At 37.9% G+C, this 21335-nt stretch overlaps 1 protein-coding gene across 2 annotated transcripts in view; it reads left to right on the top strand.

Moving 5' to 3' along the window:
• The window catches only part of A1CF (APOBEC1 complementation factor), a 61260-nt gene that overhangs the window by 15965 nt on the left and 23960 nt on the right, over positions 1 to 21335 (top strand). For both annotated transcript variants that reach the window (XM_023225175.2, XM_023225174.2), the window contains exons 2-5: positions 3734 to 3868; positions 5889 to 6019; positions 11622 to 11860; positions 19995 to 20159. In XM_023225175.2, the coding sequence (XP_023080943.1) occupies positions 3734 to 3868; positions 5889 to 6019; positions 11622 to 11860; positions 19995 to 20159 (670 nt within the window). The remainder of the gene's footprint in view (positions 1 to 3733; positions 3869 to 5888; positions 6020 to 11621; positions 11861 to 19994; positions 20160 to 21335) is intronic.

The following is a 21335-nucleotide window of genomic DNA, read 5'->3' as shown; positions in this document are numbered from 1 at the left end:
TGGGGAGTTATACCTGATATAAATGATGAATTGATGGGTGCTGACGAGTTGATGGGTGCAGCACACCAACATGGCACATGTATACATATGTAACCTGCACGTTATGCACATGTACCCTAGAACTTAAAGTATAATAAAAATAAAATAAAATAAAATAAAATAAAATAAAAAAAAAGAAATTGTGTCCTCAATTGTTAATTTACATAGGTGAAGACTTTCCACCTATTTGTATATGACTCTAGAGAGACAACGGTTTCTAAGTGTTTGATTGGAAAAATAAAAGTTTCCAGAGTTTAATAAACATTCCCTCATGAAAAACAAAAATCTATATTCTTTTAGTCTGAACTATTAATACATTTGTGCTGCTGGGGAGAATGCTTCCCTTGAGGAAGACATCAGCTAGGAGGGAAAAGACCAGTTATAACCGGGCTTTATCTATTTTAAACTCCTCAACTGAGAAAATAGTGCCTGACATATTAGCAACCCAGAACCCAACTGTCCTTTCTGAGTAATGGACAGCTATTCTAACCCCATGACTAATGCCCAGTGCCTGTCTTAAATTGATCTGAACTTCCTTTACTGGTACATTCCAAGACCAGTGGGTGGCTCACAGAGCAAATCTCCCCCACTGAGTGAACTGCAGGGCATTCCTGAACTGGTCAGACTCTTTACAGTCTCAAAAAATATTCTTCAGACTTTTTTCATGTGTTTATAAAAAACAAAGACAATTAATATGCTTTCTTGCCCAATTATTTCAGATTGTAAGCAGGTAAATCTTGCTATACACATCTTATGCATAAATAGTTGGCATTTTCAGCAATTATAGCAATCAAGCAAGTTGAAGATACATTTTAAAAGGTCAATCTGATGGTTGCCTATTTATTTTCAAACTACCAAAGCTTTTCAAAGCAGAATTTCTGGAATTACCACTTTACTATTATGGAATGAAAGTTTGGTTTCCTCATCTTGAAGGGTAAAAATACCACCGAATGTATAGTAAATTTATTTCAATAATCTGTTGAATGTTATAGACTTCAAAGATATACAAAAATGGGCTCAGGAATCATTGTCACCCAAATGGAGAGAGTTTTTCCAGGGAGGAGGACGGTAATTTGGCAATTCAGGTTGAGTATCTTTTATCCAAAATGCTTAGGACCAGAAGTATTTTAGATTTCAGATTTTTTTTAATTTTAGAATTTTTGCATATGCATAATAAAGATATCTTGGGGATGGGACCTAAAGTATAAACACAAAATTCATTTATGTTTCATATACACCTTACACACATAGCTTGAAGGTGATTTTATATAATGCTTTCAATAATTTTGTGTACCCCTCACATGAGGCCAAGTATGGAATTTTCTACTTGTGGCATGATGTTGACACTGAAAAATTTTGAATTTGGGATTTTGGGATTGGAAATATGAGATACATTTTTCCAAATATTTCATGTAATAAAATGATTGCAAATTAAAATGATTTTAAATTGTAGTAGGGCATTTACTATTTAATGGCATGATATTATTTTTTCATAAATAAGGAGTTTTGTTTGTTTGTTTGTTTGTTTTGAGACAGAGTCTCGCCCTGTCGCCCAGGCTGGAGTGCAGTGGCGCGATCTCGGCTCACTGCAAGCTCTACCTTCCAGGTTCAGACCATTCTCCTGCCTCAGCCTCCTGAGTAGCTGGGACCACAGGCGCCCGCCATCATGCCTGGCTAATTTTGTGTATTTTTAGTAAAGACGGCATTTTACCGTGTTAGCCAGGATGGTCTTGATCTCCTGACCTAGTGATCCGCCCGCCTTGGCCTCCCAACGTGCTGGGATTACAGGCGTGAGCCACTGTACCCAGACCTACCTACCTACCTTCCTTCCTTCCTTCCTTCCTTCCTTCCTTCCTTCCTTCCTTCTGAAACAGAGTCTTGCTCTGTCACCCAGGCTGGAGTGCAGGGACACCATCTCAGCTCACTGCAACGTTTACTTCCCGGGTTCAAGTGATTCTCATGCCTCAGCCTCTCAAGTAGCTAGGATTACAGGCATGTGCCACCATGTCCAGCTAATTTTTGTATTTTTAGTAGAGACAGGGTTTCACCATGTTGGCCAGGATGGTCTCGAACTCCTAGGCTCAAGCCATCCACCCAGCTCGGCCTCCCAAAGTGCTGGGATTACAGGCGTGAGCCACCATGCCACACCAATAGGGAATATTTTAATGTATGTATCTGTTGTAAGTGGCTTCCATACATCAAAGGAGCAAAACGGAGAAATTAAGCTGATGAACTTTGATGCCTGACTGCCTAGGTTCAAATTCTGGCTTCTCCACTTCCCAACCATGTGACTTTGGCAACTTACTTAATTTATCTGGGCTTTGGTACCTTACGTAAATGGGATAATAACAGTCCTTAACTCATGACATTAAGTAATGATAGAGCAGTATCTGACATATAGTAAGTGTTATATAGGTATTTGTTTGAAAATAAGGAAATAAATGTGTCTGAAAATATCAATTGCACATATTTAAGGTAATTATTGGTTGAGATATAAACCACTAAATTACCAAGGTTTGGGGTTTTTTCTATAAGCATAAAGACTTCCATTTCTCAGGTTTCTCTGTGATATCAAAGTTTTACTACTGGACAAGAATATTAGGGTAAGAAAAAAATACAAGAACTCTCTAGGCAAAAATTTAAATATTCAGTTAAATTAAAAACACACTCAGTTGTTTTAAACAACAACAAAAAAAGGAATCCAGGTAAAGTAGAAGACTCATATGACATTTTTTAAATTACTATTTTTAAAAATGTTATAGGAATTATTATAAATAAAAAAGTGATCATGACCACAGACACCACAGACATCAAGTAAATAATGTGATCCAAAGAACCTTTGTGCTAACACTTACAAAATAATTGAGACTCAAGTTGGTGTATATGAAGATTTAACAGGGACACCACAAGCTGCTTTACTTCAATTTTAAACAACAAACAACTGTCATACAAAACAGTGTCTTTAAACAACTAACATATGTCTTTTAAAAATCTACATAGAAAAATATTTGAAAAGGCCTATGAAATTTTAAACAGTAACTACTTCTAAGGATGAGTAGAGTGATACATTGGAGAATTTTTCTTTTTACTTTACATGTCATCATGTTTTTTCCACAACATGTATTATTTTATAGCATAAAACTTCTTAAAATATTAGTTGTAGAAGTTAGTAATGAACTCCTGGGCTCAAGGCATCCTTCCGCCTCAGCCAGAGTAAGTTCTAGTATTCTATAGCACTGCAGGATGGCTACAGTTACCAATAATATATTCTCAATATGTAGTTGTAAATAGCTAGAAGAAGGCTATTCCTTGCATTCCCAACACAAAGAAATGATAAATGTTTGAGAGGATGGATATACTAATTACCCTGATCTGTTCACTCTTCAATGTGGTAAAAAGATAGATCTCTTAAGTATTCTTACTTAATGAAATTAAAAGAGAAAAAAAAACATATTTGCCTAGCACTTTACAAGTTTTCACAATGTTTATCTCAAGCAAGCTGCTGAAGCACAGAGTGTGGTATTATAATCCACATAACAATCTTTAATTTTTCTCCTTTAACCAGTCCACTATTATTATTTGTCAATAATAAATACATTCCTTATTGTGAAATGATTTTGAAAAATACTCAAGGAAACTGAATTAAAGACTTGATCATTTTCTTCTCTCCTTCACACCTGCCCTGGATTTGCAGGAAAATGGACAAAGAAAATATGGTGGCCCTCCACCTGGCTGGGATGCTGCACCCCCTGAAAGAGGCTGTGAAATTTTTATTGGAAAACTTCCCCGAGACCTTTTTGAGGATGAGCTTATACCATTATGTGAAAAAGTAAGTCCAAGTTTAACATTAATTTTTCTTATCTTTCAAGGGAAAAATACTATTCTCTTCACTTTGCTTTCATTCTCAGCCTTCTTGGTCAATGATTGTTTCCATTCAAATTACCATTCGTCAATTATGGACAAAGTTTCTAGTGATTGTCCCTTTATAATCACTGCCTTGACCTAGCTCTTGTCCTGTTACTGACAACTTGAATTGCTACAATTTCTAATGACTTTCAAATCTATATCTTGTTCCCCAATCTTTCCACTGTCATGCCATCTAACTACAAACTATCCATCTACAATAATCCTACAACAACCTGTCTAAAATTAGATATTTCTCCAACTTGACATTTTAATATGATTTTATAAAGTACATTTTCATTTTAAAAGAATGCATACGTTTGACATGGCTCAACGTGTACCTACAATCCAGAATGAAATCTTCTCCAAGTCTGAATTTTTCATCTACCTAAATGCATCAAGAAGATTAAGAATATGGCTTTTCAATTAAAGGAAGAATACAAAATTCAATTTCATTTTTAATAATTTACCGAGCAGTTTTTAGCAACAAGCACATTCCTGAAAAATTTAGTAAATATGATAATTTAACTCTCTGCCTAAATGCCAAAATTGAATTTTGTGTGTGTGTATGTTAACAGCCTCAGATTCAGAACTGCACCTAATTTTACACATACAATCCCTCTTGGCACAAGGACATAATGAGGACTTAATTCTGTAAGAATCTTATACATTCAATCTGAAAATGAGCATCAAGAAACACCTGAAACATAGAGATGAAACGTGCTCAAACTCTTTCCTAATGAGCCCAGAAGAAATAGGTGTTCATTACTGAATACATGGGGGTGTGGTAGGGCAAAGCTGAGCTGAGAAGTGACCAACCACAAAGGTAATGGCATGTGCTTAATGGCACTTCTCTCCAGACATGCCCCATCATATTTATTTGGGCAACCCTTCCTACAGCAGCCAGCAATAGTAAATTGCTCAGTCTAGACTGCTGCAGGATAGTTGTGGGGGTAGAAGGGAGTATTATATGGGCAAGTAGAGTCACTATAGCCAGGGGAATAGAATGCTCTCCTGCTCTGGAGGCCCTGGCCCTGAGTTAGTAGCATTTAGGCTAGCGTTTATATTCAGCCAGCAGACTGAGAAAATGACAAGCCTCCCAGATCATACCCTGAAACATACCTGTGTTCATTTTGATGTCATGGCTGAGGAAAATGACAGCTAAGAAGTTAGTCTGGCGAATGAGCATTCTTGTATTTTGTTTTAAAGATCAGTGATAGAATAGGACCAACTGGAAATAAAACTATGGAGATTTCAGAGGACAATTAGAGGGAATGGACATATACATCGAAAAAGTGCTTTTTTTTTTTTTTTTTTTTTTTTTTGAGACAGTGTCTTGCTCTGTTTTCCAGGCTGGAGTGCAGTGGCACAATTATGGCTCATTACAGCCTCGATCGCCTGGGCTCAAGCAATTCTCCCACCTCTGCCTTCCAAGTAGCTGGGACTACAAGCACGTGCCACCATGCTCAGCTAATTTTTGTATTTTTTTGTAGACTCAGGGTGTCACCATCTTGCCCAAACTGGTTTCAAATTCCCAGGGTCAAGCAATCCACCTGCCCTGGCCTCCCAAAATGCTGGAATTACAGGTGTAAGAAACTATACTTATGATAAAATGTGTTTTCATGTCTCTAAGATGTTCCAGATAATTATGTGATGAAAGGTAATTTGCTCTACTAAAAACATATTCTGTTAACTCAGGCTGAAATGTCACTTGGACACATTTTATTTAACTTAAGTTCTCTCACAAATCAGATAACTGATCTGAACCCACATGAAAATATGCAAACCATTCCACATGGGATGCAAATGCCAAATAGTACTGGCAGGAGGCAAACTTCAGAAAACATTGTGTGTGTGTGTGTGTGTGTGTGTGTGTGTGTGTATCAGCACATGCACACATACATTCAGAAGTACAAACATAAATTTTTCATTTCTATTACTTGCAGATCGGTAAAATTTATGAAATGAGAATGATGATGGATTTTAATGGCAACAACAGAGGATATGCATTTGTAACATTCTCAAATAAACTGGAAGCCAAGAATGCAATCAAGCAACTTAATAATTATGAAATTAGGTAAGCTCTACCTCTTCTAGATTAAAAGTGAAACAGAGAATGCACCTGCATCTGTTTTTCTATCAAGTTTATCTAATATGGTATATGCCAAAAAAAAAGCCAAGCCAGAAATGACACAGATTAATAATTTTCCTTGGCAAAAATAAATTTGATTAAATATTTATTTAATATCAATACTATATGAAGTACCAAACTAAGTTCTATGAGTGTTCAAAGAAACAAAACTTAATAATTTGCCTGTTTCATAAATATATTTTGGGCAGTGTTCAAAATATTGGGACTATATCAAGGTATAATTTCCTACTCACACAGCAAATATATAAGATCACTCAAAATAGTATGAAAAAAATCAAATAGGGATGGGATAAAGTTGTGTGAGAAGGTGGCTACTCTAATTTTGTGTATTTAAGAAAATACTCTCTGGCAGAGTGAAACTTAATCTGAGATTTGAATGAAAAGAGCCAGTCATGACAGTCAGACCTTGGGAAGGTTATTTCAGGAAAGGAGAGAACATCAAATGTAAAGTTCCCAAAGTGAAAACAAGCATGATATGTTTGAGGGGCAGAAAGCAAGCCCATGTGGCCAGAGAGGGTAGAGAGGAGAACTGAAAGCAATACAGTTGGAGAGCTGTGTACTCAGTGGGGAAGTATAGATGAAGTACAGAAGTCTCTGCGGTAAAGAATTTGAATTTTCTTCTAATAGAAGGGAGGAAAGAGTTTTGATTACATTTACAGTTTTTTAAACATTCCTCTGCTGTTTGGTTAAGAACGTACTATGGCAAGTGAGGTTTGAAAGAGGACACCAGTTAGAAGGCTGCTGCAGTTGTCCAGATCTGGACAAGAGATGGTGGTAGTTGGATGAGGGGATCAGTGGTGGACAAGATTAGAAAGGGTGAGATATGGAATATATTTTAGATTGAGTACACAAAACTGGCTAGATGTTGGATTTAGACTGTGAGAGAATTCAGAATTCTGGGAGGAAACCTAGGATTTTGGTCCAAATATCTGTGAACTTGTTAGTGCCACTGCAATGGAAAAGACTGGAAGGATAGCACAGGAAGGACTCTTTGGGGCACTTTACATGTGAGATGCACATTGAACATCCCAGGGGAGGTGCTGAGAAGGTGACTGTCTGCATTGTAGTGGAGTCAGGAGACAGGTCACTGTTGGAATATAAATTTGGGGGTCAGCTAAATATAGATAGCAATTAAGACCATGGGACTAGGGGAGAGTCCCATGTAATTGACTTTGTGCAACCAATAACCAGTTTTGATAAACTGGAAATAAAACTGATATCATGAAATTGTCTGCTTTCTAAAACCTTCACTTGGAGAGAGAACTGTCATAAATTCTTTCTTAAATGAAGCCCTGAGCCATGTGAGAGGAAGATTAGTGCAGCAGTTAAAGATCAATAATTTTGGAGTCAGCCATGCTTCGTTTGAGTGCCACCAAGTAACTTCACCATTCTAAGCCTCAATTTCCTCATCTATAAAATGGGGATACTATCTATTTCATAGGTTTATTGCAGTGATACTACAACAACTTTACAGTGCTTAACCCAGTGTTTGGAACACAGTAATAGGTTGACGAATGATTTTTTTTAAATTATATTTTAGCACAGTTCATCAATTCTAGATGCAGTTTTTTTTACATGTAATCCCTTTCTGAAACAGAACTGCACTTAAAATGGGTAGATCTTAGATCTGATGAATGCAGAAAGAGTAGATTTACCACAATTATTTTTCTGTCACTTTCTATAGGATGAAAAGAAGTCATACATTATCCTCACAGTCTGTAAATCAATTAACTACTGGCTCATTTTATTAAAAACTCCTGGGCTGGACACAGTGGCTCACTCCTGTAATCCTAGCATTTTGGGAGGCCAAGGCGGGCAGATCACCTGAGGTTGGGAGTTTGAGACCAGTCTGACCAACATGGAGAAACTCCATCTCTACTAAAAATACAAAATCAGCAGGGTGTGGCGGTGCATGCCTATAGTCCCAGCTACTCCGGAGGCTGAGGCAGGAGAATCGCTTGAACCTGGCGGGGCGGAGGTTGCAGTGAGCCGAGATCACACCACTGCACTCCAGCCTGGGCAACAAGAGTGAAACTCTGTCTCAAAAAACAAACAAACAACTCCTTAGCCACAAGAAGATCAGCTAGATTCGGCAACTACTTGTGGTCTAACCATTCAGTTCCAAGTTTGGATTCTAGAAGAGAGTCTTGGAGAAAACATAAAGGAGGTTCCCCTCCCACAGGTGCCTCCATAGAACCAAAAGAGCTTTGTGTAGTATGTGGAGGATTGTTTGCAGTAGGTATCAGGAGACCTGGGGTCCAGCCCAGGTTCCTTTGGACAAATGCTTTAACCTCTTTGAGCATCACTTTTATTATTGGCACCTGAACACAGAGATGTTCTGAGCATTCACTATATGAAAGAATATATACTAAAGTGCTTTGAAAGGGCTACAAAATGCTACATTATAGTTTTACGATTTCCAGAATTGGAAGGTTCCCCCATTCCTTGGTCTCTCATGGAACCTGGACATCGTAACACTAAGGGTTGTTCCCAAAATGGTATCTGAGTCGAGATGGATATGGAATTGGCTCTGCAGGGAATCAGGTGCATTTGCTGTATCTACTTAACACATTGTTACCCAATAGGGCCTGTAAATATTCATAGGATATGAATAATGAATACAATCAATCCACTATGGCCACTGATAATTAACAGTATCCTCTGTGAATTTTAGTGCCTTTGTCTGTAAAATAGAGATAAAAATATACCTACCTCATGAAGCGTTTTGAAAAATAAATGAAATAATGTACATACATCTCAGTGCTGACACATACTAGGTGCCCTGTGAATGTTTGCAGAAGGTTATGGTGCTGATGATGGAGGAGGAGAAGGGAAAAGGAAAGGAAAAATATGACAGAAATTAGGAAGAGAAAGTTACTGGCCAGGATTCCAGTCAAAGCACAGGTTGGATGCCAGAAGCAAGGTAAAGGCAGAGTGTTGTCTTAAAAATTAGGGGGTAGAATAAAAAAAGGATGAGTTTGCGTCCTTTGTAGGGACATGGATGCAGCTGGAAACCATCATTCTTAGCAAACTATCACAAGAACAGAAAACCAAACACCGCATGTTCTCACTCATAGGTGGGAACTGAACAATGACATCACTTGGACTCGGGAAGGGTAACATCACACATCGGGGCCTATCATGGGGAGGGGGGAGGGGGGAGGGATTGCATTGGGAGTTATACCTGATATAAATGACGAGTTGATGGGTGCTGACGAGTTGATGGGTGCAGCACACCAACATGGCACAAGTATACATATGTAACAAACCTGCACGTTATGCACATGTACCCTAGAACTTAAAGTATAATAAAAAAATAAATAAATAAAAATAAAATAAATAAAAAATAAAAAAAAAATTAGGGGGTAGAATAAATGGAATAAGACAAACCAGAATAAACACCCCATAGACAACCTCACCTACTTCCACTCCGCCTTGGGTCAGTCCTGCCAGGGAGAGAACTTTTGTTGCAGAGAAGAAAACTTCAATTTGCTTTTATCCACCATTTCTCACCCACATATCATTATATGAGCTTCTACTTCATCAAATATTCACTGATCATCATCTAAATGTCTGGCTTCTAGAGACATTAAAGTTGCGGCCTCAGCTTTTGAGAGGAGATGACTCTTTGTCTCCAAATAATTCCGGGAAAGGCTCCTGACAGACCACAACAGTTTAAAAATAAAATATGGAATTCTAGGCTCCCCCTGCTGGTAACTGATATATGACCAGCCCCCTAACTATCAAAAATAATATAATTTCTAAATACATTAATACTGTGGAAAAGGTTTTGGTGTTTTCTTTTTAAAATGAAGTTAAAAAAATTTTTGGAAGATTATTTTATCAACCTTTCCCTCCCTTTGAGAACCACGCTCCTGGCACAATTCTTACTTGACTGAGATGGACCTGTCACAGATCTGACACACACGGTCCTTGCTTCTTCAGCAAAGCATAGGAGACAGCTAGGATAGTGGCCTAACCCTGGTCAGAAAACCTGCCACACAACCAAGAGCCATTCGCTCCATGGATAGCAGACCAATCGCCCGCCCATTCAGCTGGCTGAGAGCTTGTGTTCACTGCAAATGGGTCATTTCTGCTAAGCATGCTTTACCCATTTTTAATAACTTAGTATGATTACAAAAGTCATACAGCCTAATATGTAACACATGGAAAACATCAAAAAAGCATAAAGTAATAAAAGTTAAAACCATTTCTCCGTAACTCCATTGCCCCAAAAGAACTACTATGTTGACATTTTATTGTCTTTCCAGATTTTTCTATACATTTTTAATCAAAATGGTCTTCACATATACTTATTTTATAGCTTTTTAAAGCCAACAGCCTATTGTGAACTGGTTTTTTTAAACCAATAAATATTCTTCTACGTTACTCTTTTTCATGACTGCAGAGCATGCAATGGTATGAATGCCTGTCTTTTGTTTATCAGTGATTCTCAACCAGGAGCAGTACTGTCCACCCAAGGGGGCATTTAGAAAGGTGGGGAGGCATTTTTGAATGATCTGATTGGTCACTATTGGCATGTAGTAGGCAAGAACTAGAGATGATAAACATACTATGGTATGCAATGAGAAAATCTCCAGTTCAAAGCCAGTAACATCTCAGTTGAGAGACATTAAACCAGTTCTTTACCATGAGGTATTTTGCTCATTTCCAATTTGGGGGAGATTTTAAAGAGCAGTAATAAATATCCTTAAACATAAATTCTAGTGCTGATTTTTATTTTCCAGGGACATATTCCTAGAAGATACTTTATTTGGTCAAAGGTTGTGCACACTTAAGACTTTTGATAAATTTTGCCAAATGTTCTCCATAATAGTTTAATCAATGGATACTCTGCCAGTGCAGGTGTATATGCCTCAACTTGCTAAGAAGCAACTCTGAACAGTGGAAGAAACAGGAACTAAGATCCCAGAGCTAGGTTTCATTCCTTAAAATCTATAACATTTTAAGCAAGTCTTAATTTCTTGGAGTTTCAAGTTCATCTGTAAATGGAAATAACATCTACTCTGCCCATCCCACAGTCTTTTTGTGTGGGCCAGATAAGATCATATGTGAAAATGTGTTCAAGTATAAGAGACTGTTTTTAACAGAGGTCACATCAGAACAGGTTTTCTCTTTGGCTGCAAAAACAAAGGAATGTCAGGTGTTGCAAACTCAAGTGACTGCAGGGCCAGGCAGGTGGCTTCAGTAACCTGGGTTAGGTGTAGGGGCCTCAGTGTTAGAGTTGCTTCAGGGAGTGGCGAGGATTCACAACTCTTGAATCCAAATCTAGCCCAAAGAAAGCAGATGCTACTCAGCTTGAAATAGCTTTTTTCTTTGAAAATGTAGAGCACATATTGACACATCTAATAATCTTGCAAAAGAAGCCACAACTCTACAAAAATGGTTTCAACACGATGAATCCAAACATCCCACATCTTCAGGCAACATCTGGCCCAGGGCCATATATTTTCAACCTGAATCCTACAAGGATTCTCATCAATCAAAATCCCTGCTCTTTTTGCAGAAATGGGCGCCTCTTAGGGGTTTGTGCCAGTGTGGACAACTGCCGATTATTTGTTGGGGGCATCCCAAAAACCAAAAAGAGAGAAGAAATCTTATCGGAGATGAAAAAGGTTACTGAAGGTGTTGTCGATGTCATCGTCTACCCAAGCGCTGCAGATAAAACCAAAAACCGAGGCTTTGCCTTTGTGGAGTATGAGAGTCATCGAGCGGCTGCCATGGCAAGGAGGAAACTGCTACCAGGTTAGCAATACCCTCCTCAAAGATGAGATTTCTCTGCTCTATCCTGCCTGCCTCCACAAAGAAAATAAGCATTTTTAATTTTTTTGGCTCTCTATCTTTCATTGTGTTGCATTTTAAATTTTTTTATCCTTCTTCACTATCTCACAGTTGATTCCATTCCCTGAAGTTTTCACAGACTCAGTTTTGAAAAATATTCATTCTGTGCATTGAGGGTAATTTACATGCACTAAAGAAACCCAGAACTTTAAGTGACAGCAATCCTATGATGAATAAAGAGTCTTCTTAAAATTAAGTATATCAGTCACAGTTACTTTTGTGTATAGATTTTGTTATCAGGCTTATTAGAATTAGGGTATATTCTCCATTACAATGTAGAAATAAAAACCTCAAGTGATACATTATTCCAATGACAACTAGGTGACATACTTTCATTATGACTCCCTGTTGTCTAATAATTTCTGTCTAATTTGAGAGAAGAGACATAAAAGCTCTCCTTAGAAAGGTACCTTTATTTGTTAGTTATTATAACCACAGGATAGATCCCACTTGGTGAATAAGTATCAAATTCTCTATCCACCCCAACACTGCCTTGGTCAGATCAACTTAGGAAAGTTGTTTAGGCTTCTTGACTCATTCTACAACATTCACTACAACTTACACAGGTTTTTAAATGAATACTAAAATAAGAAGATTTCAAGAATAACAGACTGGACATATTGGAATGAACTTTTGTCATGAAAATTATGAGACAGCCACCAGAATTCAAAACAAAACCACCACAACAAAGATGTCTACATTCATGTTGCCTTTGTACACACTCTTCAAAACAAACCAATACTAGATCAGCCCCCTAGATATCTTCAAAACTACGAGACAGCTTCTAGCTTGGGGAAGATCTTTCAATAATATCTTCATGAAGGCAACTTAAAGTGAAAAAAAAAAGGAGACAGTTCCAAAGATTGCTAAATTTTTTTCAGAAGTAGATATTTTTAATGTTGAGTCTTTCATTCACAACTTCTTCACTCTTCACTGGCCAGCAGTCAAGGCATCAAAATCACAGGTCCATAGACAGACTCACTAACACTCCTCATAGGGGCATACTTTTTGGTGACCTGGACATAATATTTTGCTATCTACTTCAATTCTTCTTTCTTCTTCAACATCGACAACTCTACCATTGAAAAGTCTTTTGTATCCATCCTGTTCTCAGGCCACCACTGAAGTATAAACACACATATTCTAAACCTTATGTAATTTTTTTTCAAGATCTAATTATTCTCTCAGCTCTGCTTTCTCTTCCATGTGCCCCACCCTCCGACTTCTCTATCCTGAACATTACCACCAGATTGTTTCCAAAATATCCTATTATCCTTTCAATACCTTCTTGCAAACAGTAGGAATTCAATCTCAGGAATTCAATCTCTATCTATAGGCTGAATGATGTCTGTCACTAACTGGCCAGTTCAAAAATATTCATAACGCCTTGTTGTGTATAAGAACTAAATATGCGATTTCATTATTCAAGACCTTTTATTCATTTCCTGGTCATTTATGACCATATTTGCTACCTTCTATTTCCCAATAAAAACTCTTCCTTCTATCTGGACAGACAACGCAATGACCTAGACACTTCCATGCTTATGTCTGTCTCCTTTATTCCTAATGCTATATCCTCTACTAGGAATACCTGCCCCTCCTTCACTTGTGACATTCACCCCAGTTCAGCCAGCACCTTCTTGAGAAACCTGCCTCCAGTATTCCAGCCCGAATTAGTTACTTTCCTCCCTCAATGTAGGAAGCCATTCATTATCTGTAAAAACAGATATGTGAAATAATTTTGGGTGTGGGGGAGTAGGACAGTGAAAGAGGGTCCAAAACAGGTGAAAGACAGTTTCCAGGTTCAAGACAATCCAGTAATCCCAGAGAAGCTCAACCTCTTGAAAGCTTCCCCATCTCTTTAAAGAGAATGGCACATTGGCCCACTAAAGGAACTTCTTTATGTAAGTCAAGCTGACTAGGCTGGCCAGGGCCTATCAGATAAGCTTAGAAATTCTCAAGCACAGTCCTGACTTTTCCTTGTGGATTCTCTGTCCAGGATATACCATAGAGAGGCTACCTCCCCTCCCCATCCACTACTCATATTCACCATGATCCAATGCAACCTCCTTACCTATGGCCCTTTAAGCCAGTCTCAGGTGGAATTCATTCAGCTGGATTTTAGTCAGCAACTAACTCATCAGCAAACTAACAAGATGAGGCACAGTGGTGAGTAAGGCAGCCAGAGCAAACTCCTTCACCTCTAATGAGATCTCAGAACAAAACCTATCACCCATTTGGATCACTCTACCGGTTACCCCATTGCAGGCTCACCCACGACAAAGGAATTCTGTAATTGCCAACCCTTTGAGAAGCTAGTTTAAAAGAACAAGGAGACTGTTGAGAAAAAATGATAAGTGAAGACAACAAGAAACTTTTCTTTCTTAATTGACCCAGACTTGGAGACAGAGACAATGGTTGTCTAAAGGGATGTAACTGCTCCTCAGCCAGTTACCTCCTCTCTAAACAGTGGTAGTTCCCCCTTGACAAATCTCACCTTTACTGAGCTCTTTACAGGACGAAGTTGCTGCATCCCACTCAGAAACTAGAAAGGCATTCTAAGAATGCTCTGAAGAAAAGTCCTGGCAGTGATTCTCAACATCAGGCTGCATCAGCATCACCTGGAGGGCTTGTTCTAGCACAGATTGCTAGATCCCACCACCAGAGTTCTTGATTCAGTAGGTCTGGTGTCAGACCAGGTAATTTGCATTTACAACAAGCTCCCAGGATGCTGCTGCTCCCAGGACTGCACATTTGAAAACCCATGATTTGAATCAATGATTTTCCATCCTAGGCTGCACATTGGAATTACCTGATGTTTTCAAACAATATTAGTACCCATGTCAGTCTCTAATCAATTGAATCTGCATCACTGGAATATAAAGTTAGGGAACTGGTGTTTTAAGTTTTCCAGATGATTCTATTCTTCAGTCAAATTGTGTGATTCAAGGCTAAATCTATTAGCTAATGATACTGGGTATTCCTCTTCATGGCATGTAAATAGGAATACCTGGGAATCACTCAGTCAGTAAATATTTATTAAGCATCTAGAACATATATTGCTCCCTTCTGAATGACATGAGAGATTATTAAAAAAAAAAAAAAAAGATAGTACCTAACCATTGCACTCAAAGAGTGCATATTCTGAGAAAACCATACATACACAAAAACAGGAAAAATTATTAAGAGGAGAGTGTATTGTTGAATCATCATTTAAAAGTTATTAAGTCTTATCTGCATCATCTTTTCTTGACCTCACAACAATAGTAGGTTGTAGATAAGGAAACTGATGTTAGAAAGGATATGTTTTCTAGCCAGGATCATTGTTCTGACATTTGAACTTGTCTTACTTCAAGTTCGTGTTCTCAAATCACTCTGTAACACTCACTTTCACCAGAGGCCTTCACAAGGATATTGGTGGAAATCACTGCTTCCTATATTTACTCTCATGTCTGTCCTCTTAGCCTTATGCAGCGGTTCATGGTCCTAGTTTCTGAGAAGACTAAAGCTAGAGCAGTAGTACTCAACTGTAGCTGCATTTTAGAATTAACTAAGCTACTTGTAAAACTCCTGAGATCCAGCCCACTTATATCAGAATTGGGAAGGGCAGTCCGGAGGTCAGTAATGAGCTGGTAAATCTTTAACAGCCAGCTCCTAGAGAAAAAAACAAAAGCCCTGATTTGTAACATACGCCAATTTCCATGGTATTAACACTCCCACTGTGGCTGATTTCAAGTTACCAATGTGGCTTTAACTGGCTCATAAAATTCTGATACTTTCTTTTTTTCGGGGGGGGGGGGGGACGGAGTCTTGCTCTGCCGCCCAGGCTGGAGTGCAGTGGCCGGATCTCAGCTCACTGCAAGCTCCGCCTCCCGGGTTTACGCCATTCTCCTGCCTCAGCCTCCGGAGTAGCTGGGACTACAGGCGCCCGCCACCTCGCCCGGCTAGTTTTTGTATTTTTTAGTAGAAACGGGGTTTCACCGTGTTCACCAGGATGGTCTCGATCCCCTGACCTCGTGATCCGCCCGTCTCGGCCTCCCAAAGTGCTGGGATTACAGGCTTGAGCCACCGAGCCCGGCCAATTCTGATACTTTCTTTGTCTATTTATCTGTTGATGAACATTTAGGTTGATTCTATACCATGGTAATTGTGAATAATGCTTCCATAAACATGGGAATTCAGGTATCTCTTTAACATAATGATTTCCATAAACATGGGAATTCAGGTATCTCTTTAACATAATGATTTCATTTGGAGAGAATATATACCCAGTATGGTGACTGCAGGATCATATGGTAGCTCTATTTTTATTTTTTTGAGGAACCTGCATATTATTTTCCATAGTGGCTGTACCAACTTACATTCCCATCAACAGTATGCAAGTATTCTCATTTCTCCAAATCCTTGAAAACATGATCCTTGATCTTTTTCATAATGGCCATTCTACCAGGTGTGAGGTGATAACTCATTTTAGTTTTGATTTATATTTTCCTGATTAGGGACGTTGAGCATTTTTTCATATACCTGTTGGCCATTTATATTTCTTCTTTTGAGATATGTCTATTCAAATCCATTGACCTTTTTTTTAATTTTTGAGACAGAGTTTCACTCTTATTGCCCAGGCTAGAGTGCAATGGCATGATATTGGCTCACTGCAACCTCTGCCTCCCGGGTTCAAGTGATTTTCCTTCCTCAGCCTCCTGAGTAGCTGGGATTACAGGTATGCACCACCACACCTGGCTAATTTTGTGTTTTTAGTAGAGATGGGGTTTCTCCATGTTGGCCAGGCTGGTGTTGAACTCCTGACCTCAGATGATCCACTGGCCTTGGCCTCCCAAAGTGGTGGGATTATAGGCATGAGCCACACACCTGGCCTTTTGCCCATTTTTAATTCGGTTATTTGTTTTCCTACTATTGATTGTTTGAATTATTTATATATTTGGGATATTAACTCCTTATCGAATGTATGCTTTGTAAATATTTTTTCCCGTTCCTTAGGTTATCTCTTTCCTCCATTGATTGTTTCCTTTGCTGTGCAGAAACTTCAGTTTGATGCAATCCCATTCATCTATTTTTGCTTTTGTTGCCTGTGCTTTGGGGGTTATAGCCGAGAAATAATTGCCCAGACCAATGTCAAGAAATTTTCCCTTATTGTTTCTTTCTAGTAGTTTTACTGTTTCAGGTCTTACATTTAAATCTTTATTCCATTTTAACTAGGCTTATGTGTATGTTGTAAGATAAGGGTCCCATTTCATTCTTCTGCATATGGATATCCAATTTTCCTTACATCATTTGTTGAAGAGGCTGTTCCTTCACCATTGTGTGTTCTTGGCATCTTTGCAAAGAGCAGTTGACCTTAAGTGTGTGGATTTATTTCTGGACTCTATTTTGTTTCACTGGCCTAAATGTCTGTTTTTATGCCAGTATCATACTCTTTCGATTACTATAGCTTTGTAGTACATTTTGAAATCAAGTAGCGTGATGACCCCAGCTTTGTTCTTTTGGTTCAGATTTCTTTGACTAAGGTCTTTTGTGGCCCCATACAAATTTTAGAATCATATTTTCTATTTCTGTGAAAAACATCGCTGGATTTTCAATAGAGATTGCATGGAATCTGTAGATTGCTCTGGGTAGCATGGACCTTTTAACAATAATAATGCCTCCAATGCATGAACATAGGCTATTTTTCCATTTATTTGTTTCTTCTTTAATTTTTTATCAATATTTTATAGTTTTAAGTATACAGATCTTTCATCTTGTTGGTTAAATTTATTTCTAAGTATTTTTGTGGGGGGGATGGTATTATAAATGAGACTGTTTTCTTTATTTCTTTTTCAGTTTTCTTGATTTCTTGTTGTTAGTGTATAGAAAGGCTACTTATTTATGTATGTTAGTTTTGTATTTTACAGCTGTACTGAGCTTATTAGTTACAATGGAATATTATTCAGTATTTACAAAGAAGGAAATTCTGTCATTTGCAACAACATGGGTGAACCTGGAGCACATTATATTAAGTGAAATAAGCCAGACACAGAAAGACAAATATTGCATAATCTCACTTATATGTGGAATCTAAAATGTTGAATTCATATAAGTACAGTGTTGAATGGTGGTTACCAGGGCTGGAGGCAGAGGTGTGGAGAGATATTGGTCAAATGATACAAAGTTTCCATTAAAATGAATAATCTCTGGAAATCTATTGTATAATATGACTATAGTTAATGTATTTGTACACTCAAAAATTGCTAAGGGAGTAGATCTTAAATATTATCACCACAAAAAAAAAGTATGTGAGGTGATAGATATGTTAATTACCTTCATTTAATCATTTTACAATGTATACATGTATCAAAACATCATGTTGTATACCATAAATAGATGCAATTTTGATTAATCATACCTTTAAAAAGCTTGGAAGGAAAAATGCAAAAATAATCTATTTTTGCAAGTAGAGAAGAACTGGCTCTAGTACATCATTGGGTGGAATCCAGGTTTCATTATTTTTTAAACCTCACCCAATATGGGGCCAAGGATGATCTTGGCCAAAACCAGAGCTACCAAAACCAGAGTTACATGGGAGCCTTGGGGATCTTGGGGATCTTGGGATAATACAAACAAAAAAAGTCTAAGGTAAAGCATAAAAGGGGAAGGGAAGAGAGTGACGAAGAAGACTATCCCCTGGAATGCAATACAGAACAAGATGGTCACAGCTAGGGTAACAAGAGCCAGCTTCTCTAAGGTCAGTTATCTCTTAAGACATGCCTATTCTTCATTTGGGTTTTAGAATGCCAATGCCACGGACACTTTTATTGACTGCTTTTCAAGGAATATAAAGATGCATTCTTATTGAAAATAATTGCTTCCCACGTGTAGTAATTAAACAAATAAACCCTTACCAATACTGAGAATTCCTGACTTTGTTCTCTTAAGCTTTGTATTGCTTACGGGATAAAGTTTATTCCCAAACAATGAATGAAAAACAAACTAGATTTCCAATCAAATTTAGAACTTGGGTTGACTCTCACTCCCCTCTCATCACTTCAACAAGATCTGCACTGTGTAGGAGCACAGGAGCAGAGTCACCAAAAAACCAAACCAAAACAACAACAAAAAAAGGGGGAGGCAGTTAAGTAGAACAGATCTGGGAAAGATATCCTCTCTAAAGCTCATTTCCCATTCTGTAAAATTGGGAGTCATTCACTTCCCCACAGGGTTAACTGCGAGAAGGAACTGAGATAGCACATGAAAAACAGATGGTACAGTACAAGACACTCAATAAAATGTATTTATAGTAATACAAAAATATATGTAGCCATGGAGAACAACTACCCTTTTCAGAAGAGTTAAATTTTTCATCAAAGACTCTTCCATTGCTTGTCATCTGTCTTCTTAATTAGGATTTTTTTTTTTAAATGTCTCCAGATTCTAGATTTATTCATGTTGTGAAAGAGGATTAAGAGGGAACACAGCTGGTCTAAGCCTTGACCAAGTGTGAGGGACAGAAAACAAGCTAAGGATGCCTGAGCCCCACCCACCTTTGCCGAAACACCATTTTTTGAATATCTCAATTGTGGTACCTAGCCTAATTAACAACACAGATTCAAACAGCAGTAAATACTCTTCCTAGTAACCTTCTCAATGTTCTGTGGAGTCAGACTCTATATCTCGGCCCTAAATCCATACCTTTCCTTTCTCCCTTTTGCTATCTTACCTTAAGTGACGACCTTCATCCAATGAGTGTTGTTGTGAGAGCCAAATGTGCCCTCTGCTGCATTTCTGTTCAACCTCAAACCGCATCCTGGTTACCTTTATATAATCAATAGTTACAACAAGTCACTGGTCACACAGAACTCCCTTCTAGTCAGTTACTCCATTTATTTGGAATGTCTCTTAAGATCAATACTCACCAATATTAATGGTCTTCTTGCTCATTCAAGACCTCAAGGGTCAGGCCAATTTAAAAGACCATCGGTATAAACTGAGATGATGTTGTCCTGATTTCTACATAATTCATCATAATTGTGATCATTTTCAACAGGAAGAATTCAGTTATGGGGACATCCTATTGCAGTAGACTGGGCAGAGCCAGAAGTAGAAGTTGATGAAGATACAATGTCTTCAGTGAAAATCCTATATGTAAGAAATCTTATGCTGTCTACCTCTGAAGAGATGATTGAAAAGGAATTCAACAATATCAAACCAGGTAGGACATATATACAAAATTAGTTTTTCAAAACATTCTTTAAAAGCACCTATGCTTGAGATGACTTCCCATAACATCAAGTAGAAATGCTTTTATTTAGCTCATCTCATAATTGCATGCAAACCTCTCAAACTATGTTCCTAACTTTGGATTAGAAAATCAAGCCATATGGTCCTATAATATTTATCAATATTATAATTTTATATTTATCTATGTGATTATTTAATGAATACCTATTTTCTTCACTAAACTATAATTTTAAGAGTTTTTTTCCCCTCTTATTGTTTCCTCCTTCCTCAGACATTTAAGCTCTGGGGTACAATGATTGCTCAATAAATATTTACTGTAATAAAGAATGCATGCCATAACTATACATCTGACGCAGGGTTTCTCAGCCTCACCACTATTGATATTTTGGAACAGATCATTCTTGGCTGTAGGGGTCTGTCCAGTGGATTGTAGGATATTTAGCAGCATCCCAGGCCCGTCCCTGTTAGATACCAGTAGCAACCTCCAAGATGTAATAATCAAAAATGCCTTCAGACATTGCAAAATATACTCTATGGGTGGGCAAAATTGCCCCCAGTTTAGAACCACCGGCCTAATGGAATACACTTGTGATGTAAGTAAAAAGGTGACAATCCTAGGAACCTCGTTTAAATGAAGAGGAAGGGAAAGGAATAGAGGGAAGGTGGAAGGGGATAGTTAGTTGCTACTCATCTTGCCAATATTTTTCAGTATCAATTCTAAGCCATCAGATTGACTCCCCATCTCTTTCTTCTCCGTACAGGAGCTACAACACTGAGAGAGGTAGAGCATTTCAAGAAACAATGTGCAAATTACCATTTCCCAAAAACAGTTCAGAACATTAATTCTACAATCTTTTGGTAGATGTTACTGATAAATGGGCTGCATGGTCAAATAAGCTTGTAAACACCAGATTCTGCAAAATTAAATTAATTTCTTCATTATGGAACTTATCAAAGTCTTTAGCCTTCTGACATGCTTTGAAATTCTCCAAGATACAGAAAGCTTCATTTTTCAATTTTCTGAAACATGACTGCTCTTTTTTGGTATATCATCTTGTGGGATTACTGTGTCTTTAAACATACTCTGGGCAGTAGTGGCTTAGGGTTATCATAGTAGTAATATCCTTTCATAACTGAGAATGTCCCA

Source organism: Piliocolobus tephrosceles, chromosome 9, assembly GCF_002776525.5.
Source record: "Piliocolobus tephrosceles isolate RC106 chromosome 9, ASM277652v3, whole genome shotgun sequence".
Lineage (NCBI taxonomy): Eukaryota > Metazoa > Chordata > Mammalia > Primates > Cercopithecidae > Piliocolobus > Piliocolobus tephrosceles.
Note: the sequence above shows the minus strand (reverse complement) of the source record. Positions and strands in the feature narration are given on the sequence as shown.